The following is a 27,906-nucleotide window of genomic DNA, read 5'->3' as shown; positions in this document are numbered from 1 at the left end:
GTATATTTATAAAAAAAGACCAATAATAGCAGTATGTTATGCATCAATAGCAGCAACAGCTTTTCCAGGTTCTGCAGTCATCTGAGCAAAATTATAGACATTCAGCACACTCCATTAAAAAAGCAAAGAAAAGAATAATACCCAGAAAACAGCAAAGTTCATTATTGTTGTGGTATCTGGCACCATTTTTTTTATTAGAATCTTAATCATCATCTGGAAAGAGAACATTTTAGAGTAACATCATTAAAAATAGCTCTGATGAAGCATGGTCACTACACTACTACATATTATAAAGCAAGTACAAGATATTTTACATTCACAGAGGTATGATACAGTACCGCCCTACATCAATAATACTAGAATCAGTTTTGGTTTGAAATTTACTTTGTCTGCAAATAAGATTGCTTTTTTTCTGGGCTCCTGTCACATGGAGAATTGTTTTCCATCCTTTCACTTTCAGTCTATGGGCTTCTTCTTGCACTAGGTGTTTCTTGTATACAACATATTGTTGGATTTTGCTTCTTAATCCATTCTGTCAGTCTATTTCTCTTGATTGGTGAGTTGAGGCCATTGATATTGATGGTTATAACTGATATGTACTGACTTATTGTCCTGTTATTGGCCTTTTGTTGACTCTTTTTACTTTTTCACCTTCTCCTTTTAGTTTCTTGCCTTGCCTATTTGATTTGCTCTGTTGGGCCTCATGGTGTTCTTACTTTCATTGTCTTTTTCTAGAATATTGTTTAGAATTGCTTGTAGTGCTGGTTCAGTATTCATGTAGTTTCTCAGGTGTTCTTTGTCATGGAAGTATCTTATTTCCCCATCCATTTTGAAACAGAGTTTTGCAGGATACATCAGTCTAGGTTGGAGGTTGTTCTCTTTTAGTACTTGAAATATCTCACTCCAGGCTCTCCTTGCCCTAAGGGTTTGTGTTGAAAAGTCTGCTGTGATTCTGATTGGCTTTCCTTTGCATGTGATTTGTTTCTTTTCTCTTACTGCTTCTAGTATTTTGTTCTTCTGTTGGGTTTCTGGGATCTTGATTATTATATGTCTAGGTGTAGATTTTTTTTTTTTTTTGTGACTAGTTTGGATCCTATATGCCTCAGTTATCTGAATGTCAAATTCTTCCCCTCTGTTTGGGAAGTTTTCTGTCATTAATTCTGCGAATAGCTTTTTTAAGTCATTTGTATTTTCTCCTGCTACTTCATGGATTCCTATCAGTCTTATGTTATTCTTCTTTGCATCATCTAGGAGTTGTTGGGTCGATTTCTCATGATCCCCTACTGTTTTTAAGAGACCTCTCTTTTCATGGTCACTGACTGCAATCTTATCTTCTATATCTGAGATTCTATCTTTGCATTCTTTTATTCTATTGAGTATACTTTCAATGGAGTGTTTAATCTCCTGGATATCTGTTTGAATCTGTTTTATGGATTCCATTTCTTTCCTATGTTGGCTGTTTATTTTTTCCATTTCTTTCTTATGCTGGGCCTTCATGGCTTCTATCGTGGTGCTGAGCTCATCTCTTTTTTTGTCAGTTTCTGTTCTAGAGCCTTGAATCATGACTTTCATTTTGCTCACCATCTCTATGGTTATTTGGGAAATTATTTCTGTTTTGAATTTTTCTAGAGCCTGATTGATCTGTTTTGTTACTTCCTGTGCTTTGAGTTCAGGGTGTCCTGGTGATTCACTATTGGCCTTTTCATCCTCGTTTGCCCTACTGTTTGCCATTGGTGAATTGGAAGTCTGTCTTTGTGTCTTGCTTAAGAGTTTTCTCATTTTTATTTTTGTTGTTGGGCTGTCCTTGCTTTAATCTCTGAGTTATCACCCAAATCTTCCTGATGTAGTTGCACCCTAGCTTCTGGGTTTCTAATGACCCACAGACATTCTCATCTTCATAACATCAGAGAAAACAGCTCATCAAATCAATCACAATCCTTTATCCCAACTGACACAATCATCTAGTCATTCTATAATAAACATTCATCAAGGAAAAAGGGGGGAAATGTTTTATTAATGCATTTGGACAATAGTAATTGGCATGAACTTTTCAAGAAGAAAAGCCAGGAAATGAGGCTAAATCAATACAATCCTCATTCCTAGCATGCACGTGCATATGATGTTCAAACTTCTGCTTCATCATTATTTATTAATTATTCCTCCCTGAAGGTTGGTCAAAGCTTTTCTCTTGTCCTTTTCTTTGATATTATGTGACTCATTTTAGTTCCCATTTACCCTCAAAGCCTAGCCTCATAGCTGCATATTTTCCCAATGGGAGGGCTAACTCTTGCATTCCCAGTTTATTTTAAAATTAGCATTATTATTGTCCCTAGTATATTTTGATTTTGCATATTTTATATAAAATTCAGCAATATATTTTGAAATTTATCAATATTATTCTAAATTTTTTTTTTTTTTTTTTTTTTTTTTTTTTTTTTTTTTGGTACCACAGATTGAACTCAGGACCTTGCACTTGCAAGGCACGTGGTGGAACCACTGAGCTAAATCCCTGGCCCAATCCATATTATTCTGTGTACCTCAAATTAGTTTGTTTATTTATTTGTTTGTTTATTTGAGACTATCTTTTAAAAAACACTTTGTATTTTTGAGATTACTGCTTTGGAGTAACAGAGATTTTAAATTTTAATTTAGTCAGATTTATCAACCTTTTATGGCTCATAATATTTTTGCTTATTTAGGAAATTATTTCCAATTATTAAGTTCATAACGATGCCATCCTTTATGTTTTTCTAACAATTATAGTTACTTTTTCATGCTTCTGTCTCTCTCTCTCTGTCTGTCTCTCTCTCTCTCTCTGTCTGTCTCTCTCTCTCTCTCTCTCTCTCTCTCTATCTCTTCTGTTCACTTTCTCTCTCCCTCTCTCCCTCACTCCTCCCAATCTGCACTGTCCTTCATCTGGCCCCTTGGCCCCTGTCTCTGAGAAGCAAACATAGGTAAATCTAACCTCTGAGCCAGAGAGATTTCTATGCTTTAATTCCTGGTTAGAGGAAGTGCCCCCCCATTCTCACTGCCCCCATATTTTTCACAAAGGAATACACCTCCAGGCAAGAACAGAGCATAGCCTGGTGCTCCTCAGTCTCCCCTCTCTGGCTGACTGGAAGACTTGTTGTGGCTGTGCTGTGGGGCAGTGAGCCTTCAGTGCTTCCAGCTATGTCTGTTCTGCCTCCTCTGCTGTTCCATTCAGCACTCAGGTCTCTGGCCTCAGTTCATTCCTTGCTTTGTGCTTCTCTACTGTTTGCCCCTGTCCATCTGTCTGTCTGTCTCTAAAGCTTGCTTCAGAGACTTTGTATTTCATTTTGCTTTCTCTTTTTTATATATTCATTGAGTTTGGAGAGAATAGCCCCCTGAGGCATGAACTTCTACTACTCTTCTGACCCAAACCCTAACTCTATCTCTATATGGCAAATTATAAGAAAGAGTAGGAATTAGCTAGATGGAGAAGGCTATTAAGAGAAATAGTGTATATTGGGCCAGGGATTTAACTCAGTGGTTCTGGTGCCTGCTTTGCAAATGCAGGGACCTGAGTTCAATTCCCTGCATTTGTGGTACCAAAAAGAGAGAGAGAGAGAGAGAGAGAGAGAGTAAAAAAAGAGAGAGAGAGAGAGAGAGAGAGAGAGAGAGAGAGAGAGAGAGAGAAATAGTATATGAAAGGAAGAGTTTGTGTGAATGCACAGAGATGGGAAAAGAAAGAGGACTGGAAGCACTTTTTAATGAGAGTAACCAGAAGAGTATAAAGGGAAGAGGACAGCAAAAAAAACAAAAACAAAAACAAAAACCACTCAGAGAGTGATGAAACATGATGAGGAGGATAAATTCATGATGAGAAAGTTCTTTGTGCCTCCCACATTGCTACTGCCCTAAAACACACACAAAGGACCCAAAGAACTGACCACTGAAGAAAATAAAAGAAAAAGAAAATAGAATTACTCTCTACAAGATGTCCCAGACTTTAAACGTATTTACATCAATTCACTGAGGCAGATGGTCATTATATCCATTGTCAAAACAAGAAAATCGAAGCTTAAGAAGTTTAAGGAATAGAATAAAAGCCAAGCTCAAACCCTCTTTTGCTTATTCTTTTGTGACTTATTCAAAGTGTACACACACACACACACACACACACACACACATACACACAAAGAGACTGCTAGCCATGGGTGTAGTTCAGCTAAAACAATAAGATCAGAAACAGTTGGAATAGAGATAAATTTCTTTGGCACTCCTTGATTTCACTTTTGTCTCTTCTACTCATCTCTTATTCTAAGTTCTGAAATCAAAATCATACTTGCTTACTCTATGATACAAAAGCCTGAAAAGAGGCAATGTTCTAAGTACTCTCCTAAAATTGACATTTTAAAAACTGAGACAAAGGAAATAAATTCCATTTGTACAAGTTCTAAATAAAAGTAGCCTGTCAGGAGCCACTCTGCATAATTTTGGGGAAAAGTCAGTTCACAATTCAATTATAATTAGGCAGAGTCTTCTTGTCTATAGGCCAGCTATGACATGCCAAAACAGAACTCCATGTTTGCTTCCAGTCACAGCTGAGACCTCAATGGTCCCACGATGCTGTGACACTCAAAAGCAAGACTGCATCAGCTGAAGACATCTGGTTCCTTAAGAACAGAGTAGTAAGAGAAAGATTTCACTCAGGGAGGAACAAATTCCTTATCAGCTTAATTTATCCCACATATTGTAAGGATATCTTTGCTCATCTTACTGTCCTAATCAACATAAGCTCCTCATAAGATCTTCTCAGCATGAGATCTTTGACAATTTAGGGTTATTGACACTCTGATTACAAAACCCTCATCATCCTAGGATTACAGCCACCTACGAGTCATTTGTTACTCACTATAAGCCCAATAAATAGTGCAAGCTCTGGATGTCTTAATTTTGTTGCCCAGAGCAACACTGATCAGGCCCAGAACCCAGCTTCTTCTCTAATTTTGTGCCCAGTTTTTATTCTATAATTCATGTTGTGTTGCTGTGGATCACAGGATATCAGGGCCCACTGCGAGGGTTCTGGTCAATACCCTTTCCCTGTTCCCTACAGTAGCCTACAAAGGGTACATTTCTGACCAGAGGCTCCTTACCAGTGTTTCCTTAATCATACGACTCACCATATGTGTTCTTGCAAATGGACCAATCTACCTAACCAATAGTGAAGATTTCAATTCACTTAATTCAATTATAAGAGTTTCAAATTAGAAGTCAATTTTTCTGTTGACTAAACTACAACCTAGAGTTTTATATGTAGTTCTGTATATTATCCATTAATGCAACAAATGTAGTCTTTGACTTAACAGTGGTTCAGCACATGATTTTTAAACTCTATGACCCATACAAACAAACTGGTCTTCACTTTCTGTATAGTACTCCACCACTTTATTATAAAATAGAGTTCATATTAAATTATTTTGCACAAATGTAGGCTGAGGTTATTGTTCTGAGCACATTACAGTAAGCTAGGCTAAGCTGTAATGTTCAGTAAACTAAACACAATAAATGTACTTATTTAATATTTTCTGCTTACAATAGGTTTGTTGGGACATAACCCAACATAAGAACATTTGTATTCACATTTAAATAGATTAATAATTATTATAATATGAAAATATTTAGAGCTGATGCATGAGTAGGAAATGTGATCTGTGAAATTGAGTCACACTATGACTTGCTAAAAAACTGTAATAAAAAGACTAAGACCAGTTATTTCAGGTGAAAGAATGTAAACTTCTTCTAACTTTGCTGAATTTGTATTGTTGTTCTTTCTATCCTCTATTAACAAGTCAACTGGTATTTAACTTATTACAGAGGAGAGCTCTAATAACCCATTTCCTTGTATTTTTAACTATCTATTCTTAAAAATTGCTTTCTGTAATTCATGTTTGGGCAAGGAGAAAGGGATGTTCTTCAAAATCTCAGAAGATACTCCCATCTTTTATTATTCCTCTGAATTCTTAAATAAGAATAATACTGATTCCCATTTCCTTTTATGAATATAGAAAAAATCCAATTCCTAAAGGTAGGTCTTCAAATAAAGCTCTGATCACTGGTGCTATTTCATTCTCATATTAATGAATAAAACCAGAGCTTAGCAAATGTGTGCTCATGATATGAACCATAAATTGCTACAAATTTAGAAGAGCATACTTCAGATTCTGAAAATGCTTTACCTAAAACTCTTGAGAAAGATAAAGCTTAAACAGTGGTGAACTCTGTGCTCCACTCCTCCAGGTTTTCAGAGTATGGGACATACAAACTCTTTCCCTATTACAAGTCTTCCATGACACCCAGGGAGGACCAGGAGACATGCAGATTTATTCTATGGTATATGACACCAAACATGGCATGCTTATTACAGGTAGGTATGCACACATAATGACAACTCAAACTCATGTCTTGGTTTTTAATCTTTTTTAAATTACCACTTAAGGATGTTGTGGGGGGTAAGATAGGAGTAATTATAAACCATGATTCACCACCACAGTAAGTCTTCCTTTCAATTCCGTGTATTCTTATCACTCTATGGCCAGATGGATGAAACATGTAAATGCACTTTTCTGAAATAACAGGTCAATTCTCTATGTTCTTGAACCTAGGAATACACAACTCAAAAATGCCCAGTAAAGGGAAATGAAGATGGTTATGTCTAGGTCAAATCCAGCTCTTGTGCTCATCTCTGAATGTGATCCTATCTTAGATGATGGTCCAAGCATAAGCCCCTTTTCTGCAGCAAATAAGTTAGCCCCATTCAGTCTGCAAATGAGTCTGTTAGGAAGAATACAAACACTCTCAGTTGCCTTTACTTCTTTCTAGACAAACAGCAAGAGGGATGGGGGTGGTATAAAACTCAAGGTGACAGATCCCCAGTGTTCATGCCAACAGATTTTTTTTTTCTTGCAGCCTCTTAGACACAGTAAAGAAACAAGTTACCTTGTTGAGCATTTGGCTTGAACACTCTTCACATGCTTACCCTTAAGCTTTAGAAGAGAAATGAGTGATATTAATAGTAGTTCCTCTTCTGAAACACTCAGCCAAAATTGCATTTCCTATGCATATTCCCACTGACCACCTGCTCCGAGTTACTGTGGGATTAATTAAGGAAGGGAAATGCTTGGTGCTATCTCTGGTGGAGGATAGAATTATTTTTAACTTTTGTGTTGGTACTTTTTCCCAGATTAGGAGGGGGCTAGCATTTTGTGCTTGGGTTGTAAGTACCCCTCCTGTACATGACCTCCTCGAAAAAGAATATATGAATGACTACATGAAAATGTTTTTCCTCTTAGTGCCTCAACTAGCATGTTTGACTACTGGATTCAACACTTCTATCCCATTTAAAATCAGAGTAACTAAGGATTCAAAAATCAATACAAAAGAAGAAAGAAAACAGAAAAAATAAAATATTTCTTCCCAATTGTATATAAGTTTTGGAGTATTTCTGCCTGCAAAAATATAGAACTCTGTGTATTGCTTAATCATTGAAAGTTACAAACACTGACTATAACCATCAACTTGATATTAGAAGTTTGTTAATTCATGATTTGTTTCAAATGAAGAAGCTTTATATAATATTCTTCTAAACCATACCCACAGCAGCAACACATGCTAAAAACGCTTTGCAGAAAATGTTGTTATTGTGACTGCTGTAACTTCTTACTTTTATTTAGATGACAACCATTTGTATTTTTTAAACTTTTTTCATTTTGTCACCTAATCACCTTAGGAAGCAGGAATTATTAAAATTATAAATTTTTAATTGTACTAATTTTATAAGTTTATAAGTGGAAAACTGCATCTACAACTAGTAGAAGGTAGAAATATTGAGCTGGGATTCGATCTCAGAGCTTCTGATACCTGAATCCACATCCACTCTTTATACCAATATCATTCCCACACCTGCCAAAAAAAGGAGAACATTGTCACTTACCCATAAGCATACCTAGCTCTGTTTATGTCCATTCTGAGTATAGTTTGTTGCTATCAGTATAATGTTAAAGCATCTACCAAGAAGCTCCAAGTGTGGTTTGGTTATCTGAGTACCATGTACCTCTTACCTTTCCATATTGAGATATCTGAATTGAGAAATATTACCAGATGAACCATCTCAGTCCTTCTTTGCACATGAATAGATTTTATCTTAAAAAGTAAACACCTTAGAAAAGTGTTTAGCAACTCCTGCTACAAGTTTCAAAGTTGAAATTTCTTTGAAGAAATTTGAGAAATCCAATGCATAGTTGGCTGTTGATAACTTGATCTCCACATCAATAAAAATAGGGAAGATAAATTATTTTTATTTGAACTACCAGAATGTTTGGAGGTTACTATCAGTACTTCTACACATGACTCTAAAATAGAACACATAATCAGCTGATTTGGGAAGTTAATACTAGTAGTTTATAGTACAACTGTAAAACCAAACCAAATGCCCTTAGAAAAAAAATGTAAGTATGCTTGATCTCCATCTCATGGCCTTGCTAACTGCGTCTGTCATGTGGTGATTTGGAAATTAATTTTACTTAATTTTGATGTTGCAATGATTGGCTTACAATCATTCTCATTCATTATATTCACAGAGTACTTTATAATTTGTTGGTTGAAAAGTGCTCTCTAGCAATACATTTCAGTCACTAAATAGAAGCTTGCCATCAGCAGAAAGCTGACCATCACCATCATTGCTATGAACCAGATGGAGAGGCATAAGGGGGAACAATAAAGGAGAGGAAAAAAGACCCTGAAAAGTAGGATATTGAGATCGCTAAAATAGAGATATCAGTGAAGTCAAAATGACCTATATTTGAAAAATAATGAAACACAAAATGAATGCTTTCTCTTTGGCTGCATCACATTTGCTTCATCTGTCAAAAATGTTTTAAAGTAAATGAATGTATTGTCACCTCCTTAAATTTCCTAGGCAATGATATTAAGAATTTCACTGATTGGCTGCTTTGAAACACAACTGGTTGGGTAAAATCTTTTGTGATTCTAAACTTCTAGTATTGATATTTTATGGGATTCTTATTTCTGTTCCAGGATCAATTTTTATAGACATGTATCCTCTTACAAGGATGATACAAGATACAAAACAGGTTCCTCACACTCATGAACAAGAAATCAATGTCATGCTTTACAACAAGTATTTTCACCAAGTACTTACTATCTGCTCTGAATCCATAATTAAGGTGAGTACAGAAAAAGGCAGAGCAAATAGGCTTTTCTCTTCTTTCAAGTAAATCATTGTGTGCTTAAATAAATGTGGTGGGACATATGATAAGACTGTATATTGGAACTCTTTTTAAGTTTTCATGAATATATAAAAAAAGAAAAAATTTAAACTAGCTCAGACTGCTTGCTACAAAGGAACATGCTAGAATGAATAAATACGTCTAGTTGTTACTATCAAAATAGAACTTTTAAAAAAATAGATCAAAGAGGAATTAACCTCTGTGATTTAACAATTTATATTTTTATTTTCACAACTAGGTATAGTATTATTAGAGTACATTTCTATGCCAAATATATTCAGATGTATTAATTGTAGGGAAAACTATATGTATTGTATTTTTAGCTGAGCTATAATTAGAGGGTGTGTGTTTAAGAAAGAAGGGAAAGAAACTATGGGTTTTTACTGGAATGCCTATAGGTGCAGCACAAATGCCTACAACATTAAGTCTAAGATCTCATTTAATTCTTATGAAAGTTCTCAGCGAATATATAATGTTTTACATTTTAAAAATGAGGAAACTGGAGCTTAGGGACACCAACCAATTTGTCCCCTGTATTAGTCAGTTTTCTGTGCCTCAGACATAATACCAAACTCCCACAATGTAAAGGAGGAAAGGTTTAATTTGGCTCACAGTTCCAGGGGGTTCAGTCCATGATCAGCTGGCTCCAAGGCAGAAATGTTAGGACAAAGAGCATGACAGAGCAGAGCTGCTTAGCTCAGACAGGCCAGGAAGCAAAACAATGGGACAGCACCAGACTAAGGACCAGCCATAGACTCCAAGACCACACCTTCATGACCCACCCAGATATACCCAGAAGTGTGCTTCACCAATCCTTGGGATATATTTCCAAAGCCACTCCCCCTTAACTAATACTGCCTCCCACCCCGCAGTTAATAAGCAGAAGAACTAGAATATATGTTCAAATTTGCCTATTGTGAATGCCCATGACCTTTATCCTCCATCCCTCTAGCCCTGACACTACTGTGCTCAGAAGCCAGGATACGTGGCTTTGCTCTGTGTTCATCATTATAACCACTCACTTCATCTGGCAGTGATGGCTGGAGGTGTTTGCGTCAGGTGTTCATCCTTTTATTTCTTTTTTTTTAATCATTACTGGGATCTTGTACCTTTTATTTCTAAGAGGAGACATATGCACCCATAGAGAACATTCTTCCAGAAACCTTTGAAATTCACTCTCAATGTTTGGCCTTCTGTGCTTATCTACTAGAGATTTAATTGGGCCAAAATCTTTTGAGTTTAGTGACTTATCATTTATTTCTGATCATGCCTAAAGAGAAAATAAGTACACAACAACAAAAACTAAAATCTATCCTGCTTTTGTGCAATACTTACCTTAAATTGAGTTCATCTTCCATGTGCAAGACAGAGGAAGTGAAACGAGTTTATCTGGGTGAGTTTCAGTACCTGATCAGATGCACAGATTATACTTCAGACCTGACCCATCCCTGCAGCGACCCATGTTCCTCTTTCTCCCTTAAGGATTTTGTATACACCCATGAAGACACAGAAGTTAAGAACCTGGGCTCTAGGAGCAAGCTAACTTCATTCAAATCCCAGATGTAACATTTCCCAGCCAGGGTCCCTGCATTATATGGCCCCAAGGCTTCCTCATCAGCTTTCTCTCCTACCATGCTCCCTCTTTTAGCTAAATGGAACAGCTCTCTTTCAGTTTCCCGAGGAAAGATGCACCTTCCTGTCTCTAGCCTTGTTTATTTACTGCCTCCATCCCCAAGATCTGTTATAATCACTTTGGCATTGCCCATTCTGTGCTGGCCATCTAATTTACAATTGAATTTGGCAGATCCACAAAGATGGGTTCCACCAGCAATTCTACAGGTCTACATCCTCTACTGTGTATCTAAAGAGAGAAAATGATGAATCTTGACAAGTATCTGAATTATAGTTTCTCTCTCTGTCATTGTGTCCCTCAGTCTGCCCTTCTCCCCCCTCTCTCTCCCACTCCCCTCATACAACCCTTTCCTTTCCCTCTCTCCTTCTAATACCTCTATAGGCATGTGCCTATAATATCAAGTCCCTCCATGTCTTTAACTACTTGGAAAAATCAGGGCATGCTTTCTTTTCCTCAGGTCTGTCTCAGGTACCATGCTGTTCATCACAGATTCTATCCATGATCCTTGGTTAATTTGGATGAATATAACTGGGAAATAAAAACAGTTCCTTTTTCTCTTCTGCCTTTTTAACTGTTATATTTCTATCTTGCTGCTAACATTGCTTCACACTTATAATACTGTGTTAGTTTGCTCTCCATTAAGGTGCCAGAATACCTGAGATAATCAATTTATGAATAAGAAAGGTTTACTTTAGCTCACAGTTCTAGAGATTGGTTGATTGGCCTCACTGCTTCTGGGCCTGTAGTGAGGATGTGCATCATGGAGGGAGTCTGCGATGGAGCAGCTGTTCATCTCATGATCAGAGAGAGGAAGAGGAAGAGCTGGGATCCCAATCCCCTTCAAGGGCATCCCCCCATGACCTAAAGCCTCCAACTCAGTTCTGTCTTTTAAAGATTCTACCACCTTCTAATAGTGCCATGCTGAAGACCAGTCTTTTCACAATGAGCCTTTGGGGGACATTTAAGATCCAAACTACAGCCAGTAACAAAATGACCACTTTCCCCCAGCCGAAGATTGTATAAAGTAGGGTCACCAGTTGCTTGACCATCTACATTTGCACAGACACGCTTCAGGCTAGTACAGTGATTATCAGATAGCTCTCCATCTCATAGAACTTTCTTTGATAAAACACACACTCAAGGAAGATGATTGGGAAATGTGCTAGATGTGCAGAGTACTAGTTTGGAGGCTGTTTAGAATGTGGTATGGTTTTGTTGTGAATTGAAGAACATATGTATAAATTGTTTGATTTGTTCCTGTTTTCCATAGGTGTGGGAACTTGAGACTGGTGTCCAAATATACCAAATTATAGACCCTCATGGTTTCAATGTTGAACTGACTTCTGCAGCTATCGATGAAAATGGAGTACTTTTTGCCACAGGAGCGTGTACTGGTTAGTCTAATACAACTGCCTCAGTGTTCTGAGTGTGCTAGAACTCATTAGGTTTTGGGTTTCTGGGGAAAATTGGATCAGGCTGGAATACATAAGCATGCCAGGGCTATGCTTCAGTGAAAGGTGGCAGACTTTCATTTATAGTACATTATTATCTTGATATTGATGTTAAATAATCAGTAACATTAAATTTATTTGGTTACTGTAGCTCTTTACTAAAGTCTTTCACATATAACATCTCATTTAATCTTTGATGGAAAACATCTGTGTTGCACTGACTTATTATGTTCTAATTTTCAGTACTATTAGCTAAGAGGTAGACATCAGACTCGGTGTTTTTGGTAATGGTGACTGCATCCAGACCTTACAGCATGCACAGCACCACTGAGCTAAATGTCCAGCATCTCAAATATTTCTGCTCAAGCAGATTTTGAGACTAGAAAAACTATTCAGCCAACTTTGGCACAGAATGCCTAGAATTCTGTACTGGATTTGTTTCTATGTGTAGCCTCTTTGGGAGCATGTGCCATATTGAAATTGATATATTTCAAGCTCAAGATGAGATGTTTGTTTTGTATGGCTTATGCCACAGAACTCTGCAGAGAATTACAAATCATGCCACCTCTCACTTTATCTTGCTCTGGACTCCCATGAAAGAGCTTTGTCTTGATCAATTGCATGCTCAGAATATGTTTGCTTATTCTAGAAATGTATTTACTAAATTACTTACAAGTCAATTGATGGTGTAATTGAGCATACTAATATGAAAGTGAATTTTGAAGATGCAGAAAGGTAACAGCGTGAAATAAAATCATGAATTCTGGGCAAATACAACTGCTGTTCACATGACACAGTGCTTTAAAGGGGCGTCTGAGCCACAGGGCATCCTGCACACACATAAAAATTAGTAATGATAGAAATTTTAAGCAAGGAACACAATCTTTATTAGGCATAAAGATCAATTCATTCAGTACAACTGATAATAGTATTATTCTCACATAAACAAGTCATACCTTATTAGTCCCATGATCTATAATTTTTTCAAATATTGGTAGACTGTCCTTCCAATAGGTATGTAAGTTACAATGACAAAGATCCTGAGTCTACTACACTTCAGAAAGTAGGGTTCTCTGACTCACAGGGCAGCTCCACCCACATGCATAAGTATCCTTTCTTTATCACCACCGCCACGTAGGAAGAACTGAACAGTACCTCTTCCTGCTCTCTGCCAAATGAAGCGAAGTCCTGAGATAGAAGAAAATCTGAGCCATGGGAGTGATCTGCATAATTCAGAAATGAATGCAAGCACAATAACTTCTTTTAATTGTTTCTATACTATTATATCTTTTAGGAAAAGAGTCCTACTACAAGATAATAGAGTCCTTGGGGGTAGGAGCTATGACGATACACTACATATTAGTGTATGTCACATTAAGGGTATACAGGGAGTACTTCGTGTTAATGAACAAAAAGATGTGGAGGTGTTATTCATGTTGTTGATGGAGAACCTGGCACAGGGAAAGGAAAACAACACAGCGACACAGTCTGAATATCTAGCAGGATTCAGGCCAAGGCATCCGAAGTGTGATGGGGGAGGTGTTAGATTTAAAGAGGGGTGGAAAAATGCTAGGAAGAGGTGGCCACTGGGTTCTAAACCCAAGATGACCACTATAGAAACCCATGTGAGGAAATAATTCTCTACACAGTAGTGTAGAAATAGGCATCCAACAACTACACTGTTACCATCCCTTCTTGTCCCTTATCCAGGTCTCCTAAATAAAATGAATAAAGTTAGTGAAACAGTCACTGCCTCATTGTGTTTGGGCTATTATGATAAAATGCCATAGACTGGCTCATGACCTTATTTCTCACAATTTTGGAGGCTGGGAAGTCCAAGATAGAGACCCTGGCCAATTTGGTGTCTGTTGAGAACCTACAGCAGAACCTGCCTTCTTGCTGTGTCCTCACATGGTGAAAGGGGTGAAGGTACTCTTTAAAATCTTTTTTTTAAAGTACGCTAATTACATTCTGTAGGGCTCCATTCTCATGACCTAATTCTACCCTCCTGACCTAAGTACTACCAAATAGCATTGAATAGAGAATTAGGTTTTAACAAATTGTATTTCAAAGCATAAGATAAAAAACCTGACACATCTTGTTTTCTTTACCAAATAATCAATAAAACATCTCCAAGCCAGATAGCTTCTTACCTTCTAGAATTCCTTCAAGCCTTTTATTATCAAATAAGAGCTAATGTCCTAAAATATGAAAGCATCTTAGGAAATATTGCAGATTATTACAATTATCTTTAACAGTTAATAATAATTATTGTGTGATGGCTAAACCTCCTGTATATGGGGGTGTTTAGCAAACTGGAAAGCACTGAAAGAACATATAATAAGATCAATTTAAGAAAGAAAGCTCAGATAGGCAAGTCGAGGAGTTTCAAAGAAAACTGTCAGCTTTCTGTTACTATAACAAATACTTTAAATAATCAACTTGTAAGAAGGAAAGATTTGTTTTGGTTCAAGGTATCAGAGTATTCGGTCCATGCCCACTTGGCCAGGGACCTTTCTTATGCCTATGGCAAGGCTTCATGACAGCAAAAATGCAGTAGAACAAAATTGCTCAACTTATGGCAGCTGGGAAATGAAAGAGAGACAAGGGCTGGGGTCCCACAACACCCTCAAGGCCACATCTCCAATGACCTAATTTTCTCCCACCAGACTCTATCCATTAAAGGTTCCCCTGCCTACCACTAATGCCAAGCTGGAGCCCAAGCCTTTAACATGTGGACATTTAGGGTATTTATCCAAGCTATAGCAAAACATGTCAACAGATTTCAAGACACTGCCTGGTCCTGTTTGTTTTTTATCAGCTGGTGACAAATTCAGACAGAAATATATTCCATTCCCACTCTCTGGGGAGACTCACTTATCAGTCTTGGGGAAAAATAAATATTTGATCAATTGTTTGTAGAAAATTTTCAATTGAAACACTGTTCTCTGAGCTAAAAGCAAAGGTTTCTACAAATTATTTTATTCATAGAGTCTTTTCTCTGTGTTCTAAGGAACAGTCAAAATCTGGGACTTTAGCAGTGGGCAAGAGATGAAAGTGCTGCTGGAAGGAAAAGACTGGAAAGAGGAAGAGCACTGGCTGAAGCACCTGATTTTCCTTCACACTCAGGACAAGCACCAATACTTTATTCTTGCCTTGGAGTACAATGGGACTATCAAGATGATCCAGGTTTATAATCCTATTTTTACATTTGTTCTGTAGATGTTGGCTTTGGGAAAAATCAAATGAGTTAGTAGATAGCCCCTATTTAACTCCCCTCTTGCTAGCCAACTAAATATAGTATTTACCCATCAATTTTCCTGTGATGCTCCTAATTAACTTTGAAAAAAGGCAAAAAGAAGACCTTCCCAGGCAACACACTGCCCATCAAGCACTTGCTCCAGGATTAGTCAGGATCTTCTAACACAGGAATCAGAAAGTAGAAATCTATACACAGCTGCCACTGCCAATTATTGCTTATGCCCTCACTGGGAAATAATTCACTGCTCCCAGAACTGCTCCTTAGCAGGTGCTGTTCCTTATAGTCTATATTGTATTCAGAGATGCTCAAGTCAGTTTTTCTGCTTGTCACAAAACTTGCTTTGTTTATTTTAAGGTTAATAATGCAATGTACTCAGGACTGTTTTGGAAAGATTGAGATAGACTAATTTATTTTTCCTGAGAATCTATCACTGCCTAGGAATACTAATGTCTTCTTCAAATTTAAAATGAAGGCTACATCTTTTATCCTGGCTGAGTGGATCTCACCCTGCAAGAGAGAGCTCAAGGACTCATTGCCTTTATTATTCTCTTTCTGGAAGCTAAGATTAGAAAACAAGTCTTGAAGAGGACAGCAGTCATGAAGTACCAGCATTCATTAAGATGACTAATGACCTTTTAGGTGGATTAAAAAAAAGGAGGGAAAACCTCCCTGATTCAATATTTTCTACCCGTGGTGTCTGCACAATCAAAAAAGGCATTGTAGAACTTCTGGTAACACACTTCACAGCACACCAATATGTCAGTTTCCCATCTTTAAATCACTGCAACTGATCATCAGGATGCCTTTCCCAACAGATAATGTCTTTTGTCACAAACGCTCCCTTTTTAAAACAGACGAAATGAAGCTTGGAAATGTTGGCACATCAAAATGATTTGGGGTTTAACTGTGGTATTTTTCACTTTGGTTGTTCTGTTTCTCCATTCAAAGCCTGTAGATTAAGCATGATAAGGACAACATCTCTCTTATATTTATATTCTTACCCTTCTCATGGTAGGTGCTCATTGAGGATTGAAAAAATAAAGAAAAAGAAATCCTTGAAAGGCAATAGTAAATATATGAGAGAATTTTGAATTCTTAATTAGCAATACAGAGATGAAAAATAGTGGGTTAAATAGTCAAATGTAAATAAAAGTGGAAACTGAGAAAGGTATGCTGAGAATCAAAACTGTTGTTTCTTCCCTGAACATTGCCCACATAAAACTAGGATTCGATTTTTGAACTTGCAGTAGGCCAGCCCAAAGAAATCAAAGCCCAGAGCCTGCCTAAGACTAGGAGTTTAATGCCATGTTATGCTGGTATTCAAAATTTCACTGTGTGGTTATTGCTGAGATTCTTCCTACTCCCACAGTAGCACAAACTCCAATCAAAGAATCAGCTACAAGTAGGCCTACTATTGGCCCATACTTTTAAATTTTAACATATATATAAGACAGTAGAGGCTTTAGAGCAAAACCTTGAATCACAAAGCTTTAAATATAGAAAACTTTAAATAAACTACTTGGAGGCTTCATTTTATGGATAAGGAAATTAATGCCTAAAGACAATATATACCTTGCCCAAGGTCACACTGGAACTAAGACTAGAAATCTTCAGCCATCATTCCCACACCATTATTCTCTCCATTCTACCATAGCTTCTTTTCAACCTAGAAAGATTACTGCTAGCAAAGTAACCTTAAAATTTTGGCTTTTATCCCCACACAAAAATTCAAAACTCAACACTTAACTAAATTTCTCAACCAGTTGACAAACATAAACATAATGAAATAAATTAGCATATTACAATAACAAATAAAAATTTAGTCTACACAAAATAAATTTAATGAAAAATATGCAAGAGTTTTGTGCACATAAAAATTGTGCATGAAATAAAAAACAGTGTAACTTGATTAAATGGTAGGCTATACCATATTCATGGATACCATATTCATGGCTATCACAAATGGATGATTAATCATTCAGATTAAAATTAAATGTTTGTCTTCAAACAAAGGGAAAAGATAAGTCACAAACTGCAAGAACACCATTCCACCTCAGGTAACTGTAAAAAGTTAGGAACCAGACTGTCTAAAGAAATCTCAAATATCCAAGCAGGAGGTTGGGAGAACTCTAAAAGCTAATTTTCAGAAAAATGGACAAAGTCCAGGCAAATAAAGCCAGATGGCTCTGGGTCACAAACTCATGAGAAAAATTTCAGCTCACTAGCAACAAGGGAGGTGTGGTTAATATTACCGATACATTTTTAAATTAATTTTTAAATGCTTCATTTCAAACCCATTAGATAGGCCCAAAAAGTTTTAATCAAATAATTTCAAATATTATCAAGCATGTAAAGAAAAGGGAACTATTATCCATGCCTGATCAGAGTAGACACAGATAATCCTACCAGGAAGAGACATTGGCAATATCTAGGAAAGTTAATGATATGCATATCTTATAATTCAGTTATTGCCCTTTGGTCATATACTTTAAAAACTAGCACTTGTTCATAAAGACAAGCAGTGAAAACTTGGCAATGGCACTGTAGAAAAATGAATAAACTGTAGAATATGCATATCACATTATAAAACAGTTAAAAATAAATGAGCTGTAGTTCCATGTAATAACTTTTATACATCTCAAAATCATAAGACTTAGTAAAATAAGCAAGTTGAAGATGAAACCATAGTTTGATAACATTTATAAAATGGCTAATAGTCCAACATCATATACATTGCAAGAACATATATATGTGCATGTAGAAATATTAAAACTGCATGACTAATACTACATTCAGGTCACTATTTACTCGAGGAGTGAGAAGAAAGAGGAATTATATTAGTAAGAGTCAATGGGGGTAATGGTTATGCTGGATTGTCAGTTTGATTGGTTTGAGAACAGCCTAGGCCACAGTGGTGGGGAACTTATGGCATGCACACCACAGCCAGGCTATTTGTATCATTGAAAGCTCCGAAAGTTTCACCATCACAGGCCAAAGGGATTAATGAAGCATGCTTCTGGATATGTCTTGGTAGTTCACGGAGGCACAGTCGGATAATATATCTGGTCCGTGGCACCATTTTCTTGCTCTGCTTTCTGGCTGCCATGAAGAAAGCAGCTTTGTTCCATCATACCCTTCTGCCATGATATTCCTGCCTTGGAGCCAGCCAGAAACCAGGAGCCAGATAAACTCCTCCTTTAAATCTTCTGTGTCAAGTATTTGGTCCCTGAAATCAGGAAGCTGACCAATATAACAAAGCTGAAGATTGGATAAAGCTGGATGATGGATACATCAGTATATTCTATCTTTCTCTGTCTCTTTAAAACAGTTCAAAATAAAAAAATACTTAATTGAACTTTTCATGTACTCATTGAATTTCTGCTAAAGGGTAAGGAAGATGATTCTTTCCTTGTGGTGATATGGGAGCTGCCAGATGCCATGCCTTATCTACAAGATGAGAACCACATTGTAACTGAAGACTGAAGATGATTCTTTCCTTGTGGTGATATGGGAGCTGCCAGATGCCATGCCTTATCTACAAGATGAGAACCACATTGTACAACTGAAGACTTCTACTAAAGATGGAAACATGGCTATTCCTTTCCCAGATGTCAAATCAATCATTCATAGAAACTCTTCTCAACCTACTAATGTAAGTTACATTTCTTGACATTTTTAGTTTGTATTTTTCGTTAAGGAAAATTATAAACATATACAAAAGTATAGAAAATCTGACAGACTTTGTGCATGTTCAAATGTATTCTTTACTCCTATTGTTTCAAGACCAGAAATTATAGATTTTGAATTCAACCTCAGATATGTCATTTTATCACTTTCAGTAAAAAAAATCTCTAACCAATGACTCTATTAAAAATGACAATACCATTATTCTCTAAAATATTCCAATATAATTTATAAAAAATTAATACCACATATTCACTCAGGATTCGAATGTCCCAGATTGCCTCATAATTTCTCGTTTATGTTATTCTTTTTTCCAACCAGGATCCAAGCAACTTCATTTGTTGTATTCAATTGACAAATCTATTAAATATCTCTTAATCTACACATATCTTTCTATCTCTCTTTTTTCTTATAGTTTCCCACTTTCTATATTTTTCTGATTGCATATTCTCATAAGCAGTTCTTCTATACTTCATTTTTTCCCACCCACCCCCCTTTCTTGTACCAGGGATCGAACTCAGGACCTTGCACTTGCAAGGTAGGGTGGCACCACTGAGCTAAATCCCCGGCCTTCTTCTATACTTCCTGTAATCTATAAGTTAAATCTAGTTAAATTGCATGATACCTTGATTTTTTTTCTTAAGTAAGTCTCCATCAAGATTGTGTCATTATTGTGTGGTTCCATCAAGATTCAAAGTACAGCTGTACTTTTTGTGTCAGCATCCATTAACGACCACTACCTAGATCTCTGTATCATTTGATGTTGCTATTCTACCATTAGGCTTCATTTATTACTGGGGTGTAACTTTAAAGAAAAACTCTCTTTATTCAAATATTTGGTTACACAAAGATATAGCTTATGGAGGAAAGCAAAATCATGAGACTGTTACAGAGTGGTTTGGAGCAGAAGAAAGTAGAATTTTCAAGTGGAAGAAATGTCAGTGAATAAAAACAGCTAATGTAGAATATTCTTTCAAGAAGTTTGAAAGTGAGGATGAGACAGAATGGTACCACAATGCTTGTTAGGAAAGAATAATGCAATGCCAAGAGAAAGAATATTTTTATTTCTCTTAATGAATTCTTCATATTAAATTTTTAGTGCTAGATTTTGCTAAATTTCATGTTCCATTACTCAGAAAAATAAGACATTTTGTTTTAAGTTCATCACAATTAGACAATGTGTACATGTATTTTATATAGTTAGAAATCATACTCCTTATAGTCAATGAATCTGTTTCCTTCTTTCTTTAGAATGTTGCCACTACTTTGGGGGTGAACTGCATTGATTTATTACAAATAGAAGGCTATAATTTGATAGCTGCTGGAACCTTAAGTGGTATGATCATCCTGTGGAATTTTGTAGCATCTACAGTCAAAGAAGTGTAAGTTGTATTTTTGCCTTACATAATATAAAAGTTGTAATGCAGAAGAGTCAAGATATCATAAAAAAAAGTAATAGACCAAAGTGATCATGACCCTCAAGGAAGGCTTTCCTGGAAGTTGTACTGTACTCATGGACAGACAATGTTCTTAACATCTAAATTCCAGAATGATATATAAAGAGGAACCTTGCTCTTCTCACGTGAGTATGTAATCCTTTCATGCATGATCTTGTCCTAATGTATGACCTCGACAGATACTTAAGATTCATGATAATTTCAAACATTAACATCCCAACAACTTCAAACACACATATCCAATTGTTTGCTGGCATTTTCAACCTGGATTGCTACCAAGATCCTCCAAGCTTCATAATACCTAAAACTACTTCCCAAACTAACCCACCCTCAAATTTCTCTTCTTATATTCCCATTGCCACTGCCAACTATTCAGTAGCACAGTCAAATGGTGAGAGGCTTTCTGTAAGGCATTCCTTTTCTTTCACTAACACATTCTGTTTGTTAGAGGATGGTGCTAACAAAGGACAAAGTGGCAGGTGCAATTCTGCACCTCGACCACTCAGATTGAGATGCTGTGTATCATCAATAAAATGTTTCCCTTCCCCTGACATCCATTTCTAAATATTCTGGTTATTGGCTGTACAGGAACTGAGGTAACATTGTATTATTTGAGTAGGTGTACTGTAAATAACAACCTTGTCCCCAGACATGTACAAAGCTCATCTGTGAACTCTCTAAGTCAAGGGGGCTTATGGAATAAGATGACCAAGATCTTAATAAATTTTAAAAATCTAAACATTCTAGGGAGAGAAAAGATATATATTCAGGGGAGAAGATAAATTTGGGAAGGACAAAGGGAAAGAAGAGAAAAATTCATAAGCACCATCTGCCCTCTACTTATGGTACTTCACTTACTGCTAGTCCACCTGGACTCCAGGCCCCTTTCCTACCCAAGTTGGAGTCATCAGTCATCACTTTTAGCCAACTTTTGAGAATAAATGATCCTCTCTTGTTTGTACACTGGATTTATTCTCCTTTGAAGCTTAATTTGAAATAGCTATATCTGCACGCCCCTGTCTCTGCACTTCAACTTGTGTTCTCCTAGACCCTCTCCCTATAATTCTTGCTATCTTTCTATTCCTTCTCTTAGATCTTCACCCTTCTGCCTCTCTTCCTCACTGTACAGTTGTCATTTGACACCTATATCTATATGCACTGCACCATTCCTCACCTTATTAATACAGTTCTCACCCTGCTAGTTTCAGTTTAGGTATGACTCACTACTAAGAAACGAAAGCAAATAGCATCAAATGACCAAACTGATGCTGCAGCCTAGAGAGGGACAGCTCTCCTGAGAATGCTTGCAATTTAAAGGAGGAGATCCTCCTTGCTGATGTGCCAGGCATTTTGCTAAGGGATTCATGCAAACCCAGCATTCAGTCAGAGAAAAGCAACTAACTATTGTGGGTTATACGTGGTGTCCCTTTACTATCAGCAAATGACTATGACAAATATTGGTTTAGAATAACTGGAGAATTTTGCAAAACATATAACTGAATACTGAATTGTGTAAGGTACTTTAGGCTCAGCTTTAAATGTGCTAAAATTGCAAATAGTTTCCATATTCACAGTGGAAACCTTTTATTCATCTACTTCAAACCATGCCTAAGACCTGGTAAGAAAAATAAACCTCTTCCCCTTCTCAATCTCACTGTTTCAGGAGGCTCAAATTCAATATTGTTCTTGTTAATCATTAACTTGCCATTCAGCTTGTCTGCAGGCAAAAATGTCTAAAGAGTTTTAGTTCAACAAATGACCAAGCCCAGCAGTGTGTCTTTTGAATGTGGTTCACTCCCCAAGTGGCCCCTTCATCACTGTGTTGGTCAGATTAACGAATACCTGAAATAATCAGCTTAATAAAAGAAAAGGTTGCTTTTGATGCACAGTTTCAGAGGTTTCCATCCATAATCAGTTGGTCCTCTTGCTTTGCGACCTATCATGGTAGGACTGCTCACACTGCAATAGAGAAGTGAAAAAAGGAAGAGAGGAAGTGGTGGCATCCCACATCCCCTTCAAGGGCATACCTGCAATGACCTAAAGGCCTCCCACCAGGGCTCACCTCAAAGTTTCCACCACCTAGGGGACATTTCCAGGTCCAAACTCTAGCAATCACTCATCACCTCAAATAATCAGAGTATTCCCATAAACAGAGGCATTTTGCTAAAAGGCCAGTTTGCTACAAGGAGCGTTGAGTGCAACTCCAGGAACCAAGCGTGAGGTTCTAGTGAAGGCAGTTAGGGACTGTTGCTCTGTTTCCAAGCCAATGCCTAGGAAGGCATATCAATCCTCGGAATCTGAGTCAACAGAATTGAGCAGCAAGAGCAATGTAATCCAAAAATCACCTATTCTTTACTCAATTATAAACTCTTAAGGGTTAGAGCCATATTTTATTCAAATTTATCACTCCATATACTCAGAGAGTAGAATTCTATTACTTAAGTTTTAAACTGTATGAGGCTTCCTGGAGGTTCCTCCACAGGATCATACAAGTCCAAACTCTAGCCCACAGATAGGAAGATTTGTTCAGTTAATAGAATTAAGAATTTTAAGCCATTAAATAATCATGTGATGCCCAGAGCCTTATTTTAGAAAGACACAGTCAAACTCCACCTCTGAGTTTTTGCTTTATGTTCAAATTATCAACATTTTTAGGAGTTGACTGGGTCTGTGTGGGATACACAATGACTAATTTGTGACATTTATCATACAAAGGCATATTTCTGTTCAGGTACCGTCCTGAAGATTGCTCTACTGTGAACCTAGACCTGGATCCCAAGCGCTTTAGAATTAATGACATACTGTTTCTCTTTCGTACCTCAAAATGTGCAAGGTAAGGTAGTCCTTACTGATCAAGTAATCCCAGCTGGGATTTATGTGGTGACATAAAAAGAAGACATAGGACTGGAAAGAAGACATAGGTTAAGCTGACTTCTTGGCTTCAGTTTTCTTCCCTTTTATCATCTTTCTGGGGTGGTCCTCGGGGGCCCGATGTGCTGTGTGGTCCCTGATCATGTCGGCCTCACAGGAACCTTTACCACAGTGGCAGAAATAGAAAATGAAAATGCTCATTTGGCCATACTTTTAGCCAAAATCTTACCCTGTGATTACTGGTGTGAAGCAAAGCGTGGGACTTACCATGCAAGGATAGAAGAGGATTTTGCAGGCTTTGCATACCATCTATTATAACTACTCAGTTGTCATCCACTTCTGAGAGAGCTGGGGAATCCTTTTTAAAATGTAAGCAAAGTCACTTTCCCCTATTTATATTTGCTTGAGAATTCTGGTTTTCAGACAATAAGCAATGTTAACCACATATCTGGAGAGAAATCAAAGGTTTCTGTGCTAGCTTGAAGCCACCCACTCATTGGTGAGCCAAAATAGAACATAATCCCTTGCCTACCCCATTGGCTTGAAATTTCAACAAAAGCTATTTGAAGATTACTTTGAAGATTTAGTCAGTGTACCTCTGCACCAGGACCCTAAGCCACTTCTCAGCCCATTCCAACAAACCGCAGCAGAAACAAAAAGAGGCCAGAATGACCACTGTATATCAGGAAGTTAGCCAGACTTCTTGGGCCCTCCACCACTACCCTATTGCCAGCCATGTCAGCGTCAGAGTCTCTAGGATAAGTCTAGCTTTAGCTGTGGGGCAGGCTAGACTTCAACTTCCCAGACCCAAGAAGCAGCACACTTTAAATGCCAGGATTCCCCAACAGTCCTCACCACACCACAAGAACATTTGTTACACAAAGTATAAGGTGTGATTCGTTTCCTGGGTGGCTCAGAATTCACAGATGATGAAAGAAGCAATCAACTACAATTAAAACAGAGAAACACTCTTTGAATATGAGAGAATATCTTAACTGTTCACCCTTGGGATTCCTTCCTCCTTTTGTAGGAGATCAAGTCAAGAATCCATATGCTCTTCGTCCCATTGTGAATCTAGCAAAGGTCCGCAGAGCAGCAAGGTAAGATAGAAATAGCGTATGTCTTCCTGTTACACCCAATGCTGACTCAGAAATAGTATCTGAGCCCCCTTTTGATGGAAGGCAATGGTAGAAAAATTCCATGTGCATTTGTAAAAACTTTAAAAATCAATGTCTACATCTTTTCTTCTTTTCACGGCCTTCCTATCTGCAAATAATCAGTACATAATCATAGTAAAATAAATTATCCAGCCAGGCTCAGTTGTGCATGCCTGTAATCCCAGTTATCTGGGAGGCTGAGACAGTAGCATTTCTTGTTTGAGGCCAGGTTGGGAGAGTTAGTGAGACTATGCCTCAAATAAGAAAGCCTGGGGATGCAGGTCAGTGGTAGAGCATTTGTCTGGCATGAGTAAGGTCCTGGGTATAATTTCCAGAACTTCAAATAAATAACATCAATTATGTATGTTATTTTTTTACATTTATAAGAAAATAAAGTAATTTTAGACTATATCTTTTGCTAAAAATATTATATTTCACAGGAAAAAGAAACAGCTTGTAATTATATTTATTTTGCAACATGTAATTGTAGTGGTTTTCAAACTATGTTCTCAATTCCAACTTTACATATTTTTAAACATTATATTTCTAATTAGAATTTTGTTTGAAGGAAAGTTTTCACGGCAATGTTTTCAAACTTTTATTAGTACATGTTTACAATACATAATGATTATATTCACTGTATTACAAAACATATTTCAATTCTTGTTTTCCCTTCCCTCCACCTCCTTTTATTTTTCCAGCATCAGATTTATCTTATAAGACCTTATAAAATTAATTATCATAATACAGATTGAAAACAAGACTAATAGGCCAAAGAACATAGAAAACATGTAAGACAACTGTACTAAGTCAAGGTACACGTTTAGATATATTGTCTGCATCAGCAAAAATTATTTTAAAACAATTTGCTTAGTGGAAAAATATAAACTTACACAGATAAATGTAAAATCCAGAAAGACCTGTGCTTGAATCCAAGTCTTCACTGTCTGATTAGCTTTAGAGGTATCACTTGATCTGAGTTTCTGTTTCCTCATCAGTAAAGCGTGAGTAATAGAGACTACGGTGCGTGGCTGTGAATTGAATTGGTAATAACATATATCAAGAATTTGGCAGGCATTGAGTGTCTAATTAATCTCATCATTGTCCTATTCTTGAGCCGTTAAAAAAATGTTGTTGTGTTAGGGATTCCTTATTGATGAACATAAAACCTTCTGCAATACATTTTTTTCAAAGAACTAATTTAGAAATAAGTTGAAGATCAGTGCTTAGGAATGCAGATTCTATTTCTTGGAGAATCTCCTCCTCCTCCCATGTCTCTTATCCTTACAATGAAAGTGTTTTCTGTCTCTTCTTCCTTCATTCAGGGAAGCAAGCAAAGCATACATGACAGTGAAGTTAAAGGTCAGTGTCACCTCTCTTCTTTGCAATAAAATTTCTCCTTCTTTCCTCTCTTCTTGTGGCAGTGGTGATGGAACCCAGGGCCTCACACATGCTCGGCCCAAACTGTACCTACCACTGAGATACATCCCCAGCCCACGCAGCTAGTTAACAACAGGGACTTTATGTGATGGGATAAGGTATCTTCCCCCCTCTAACCCAAGCCCCAGTCTTGCAACATACTCCCGCTGCACATGCAGTTTTTAAACGAGGTATACGTAATAGAATGCTTCTCATGAATGTATGTTCTTACGATGACCAGATATTGAGTTGCTATGAGATTTTGTCATCTAACAGGCAGAATTTCTGTTCTGATAATACCTTTTAAAATCCAAATTCTAGTTTTTAAAAATCCAAAATATTACTATACTTCTTAGTATAGTAATATTTTCCTAAAACTTATACTAGATTTATAAGCCACTCTGGATATATAGCACTTGTAAGAAATGAATATCTCATTTTTACTTATCAACAGCTTTGTCATAGGACTAAAAGTATGCTTTTTAAATTTTTTCAGTGATCCAAAGTTTAATATTTTTTGTTTGCTTGACTGCTTGTTTTGTTTTCTAACCTGAGGAAGTTCTCTCAAGTTAAAAAACATTCTTGGGAAAAAAATACATTGTTTTGCTATTTTCCTGCCTGTCTGCTATTCTATATTCCATAAAATTTGGAATTCCAAGTATTGCAAATACCACGGTAGCTCATTAATTTCTCCAATAGGTGAACGCACAGACATAATGGGAGAGCAACAGGCACCAAGCAAAAAGGGTCCTGTCCTTGCCAGTTTAACAGAAGCTCAGCCTCCCATCCTGGTCACTGCTCATGAGGACGGACACCTTCGCTTGTGGACTTTGGAGGTGATAGGGCTTGGTATTTCCTGGGATTAGGAAAGAGTGGAGACGATACAGAGGATGATTAAATGAATGCCTTCTTCTATACAGCACCCAGTTCTGGTATTTTTCAACTTTCTAGCCAAACATGGTTTTGCAGTCTGCTCTCACTGATCAGGCTACTCATACTTTACAACAGACCAGTTTTGTAACTCGAAAGATTAAGTCATCAAAACAGTTACTTATTTTGAATCTTACTTTTAAGTGAAACACGACACAATATTGTGTTGTATATTGAAATAATATTAAAGGATATTAGCTATACAGTAAAAGAATATAGAAACATGGAAATGTTCAGCATACTAAAAAATTTTAGTGAGCAAACTATTGGAAAATAGTATTACCTCATTTTGGATGTTCTTAAACGTTTTGCTATTTAAAAAAAAAAAACTTTAATTCATCAGAAGATTTTAAATGATTTAGGGTGGAAGACAGGCAACCCAAATGAGGGGATGGGAAGAAAGCAGATGATGAGAGGAGGATCCTAAGCAAAGTGTGTCAGAGGCAGGGGAGGTGACTCCCCATGTGGTAAGGCTCCTTCCGGTGGCAACAGCGTTGAGGGACAGATAATGGGGTTCCGCAACACAGAACAGCCTGGCTGTCTGCCAGGTCAGCTCCAAGACTATCCTTGAATCCTAGTTTATTAGTGAAACTTCTGGTATGAAAATAAAAAATATTTCTGAAATAATCTTGTTGTTGAAGCAATGCCTGTTTTTCCTCCAACAAATGAAAGAGTGGAAAAAAAAAAAAAAAAGCTCCTGAAGATATTATATACAACTAAAGTACCAGGAAACATGTAACAGATTCAATCTTTTTTTTTTTTTTCTTCAACTT

General features: G+C 37.0%; 1 protein-coding gene across 1 annotated transcript in view; it reads left to right on the top strand.

Annotated features, from left to right (window-relative positions):
• Wdr64 (WD repeat domain 64) overlaps positions 1-27,906 on the top strand; it is a 111,458-nt gene that overhangs the window by 59,396 nt on the left and 24,156 nt on the right. The window contains exons 11-20 of the mRNA XM_010642657.3: positions 6,262-6,388; positions 9,058-9,206; positions 12,173-12,296; positions 15,367-15,542; positions 19,094-19,267; positions 20,551-20,681; positions 23,488-23,589; positions 24,658-24,727; positions 26,110-26,146; positions 26,903-27,039. Coding sequence (XP_010640959.1) covers positions 6,262-6,388; positions 9,058-9,206; positions 12,173-12,296; positions 15,367-15,542; positions 19,094-19,267; positions 20,551-20,681; positions 23,488-23,589; positions 24,658-24,727; positions 26,110-26,146; positions 26,903-27,039 — 1,227 coding nt within the window. The remainder of the gene's footprint in view (positions 1-6,261; positions 6,389-9,057; positions 9,207-12,172; positions 12,297-15,366; positions 15,543-19,093; positions 19,268-20,550; positions 20,682-23,487; positions 23,590-24,657; positions 24,728-26,109; positions 26,147-26,902; positions 27,040-27,906) is intronic.

The sequence above is a fragment of the Fukomys damarensis genome, unplaced genomic scaffold (genome assembly GCF_012274545.1).
Source record: "Fukomys damarensis isolate Sample0158 unplaced genomic scaffold, DMR_v1.0_HiC HiC_scaffold_11, whole genome shotgun sequence".
In the NCBI taxonomy this organism is placed as follows: domain Eukaryota; kingdom Metazoa; phylum Chordata; class Mammalia; order Rodentia; family Bathyergidae; genus Fukomys; species Fukomys damarensis.
The sequence above is the reverse complement of the archived record's forward strand: the minus strand, read 5'-3'. Positions and strand labels throughout refer to the sequence as shown.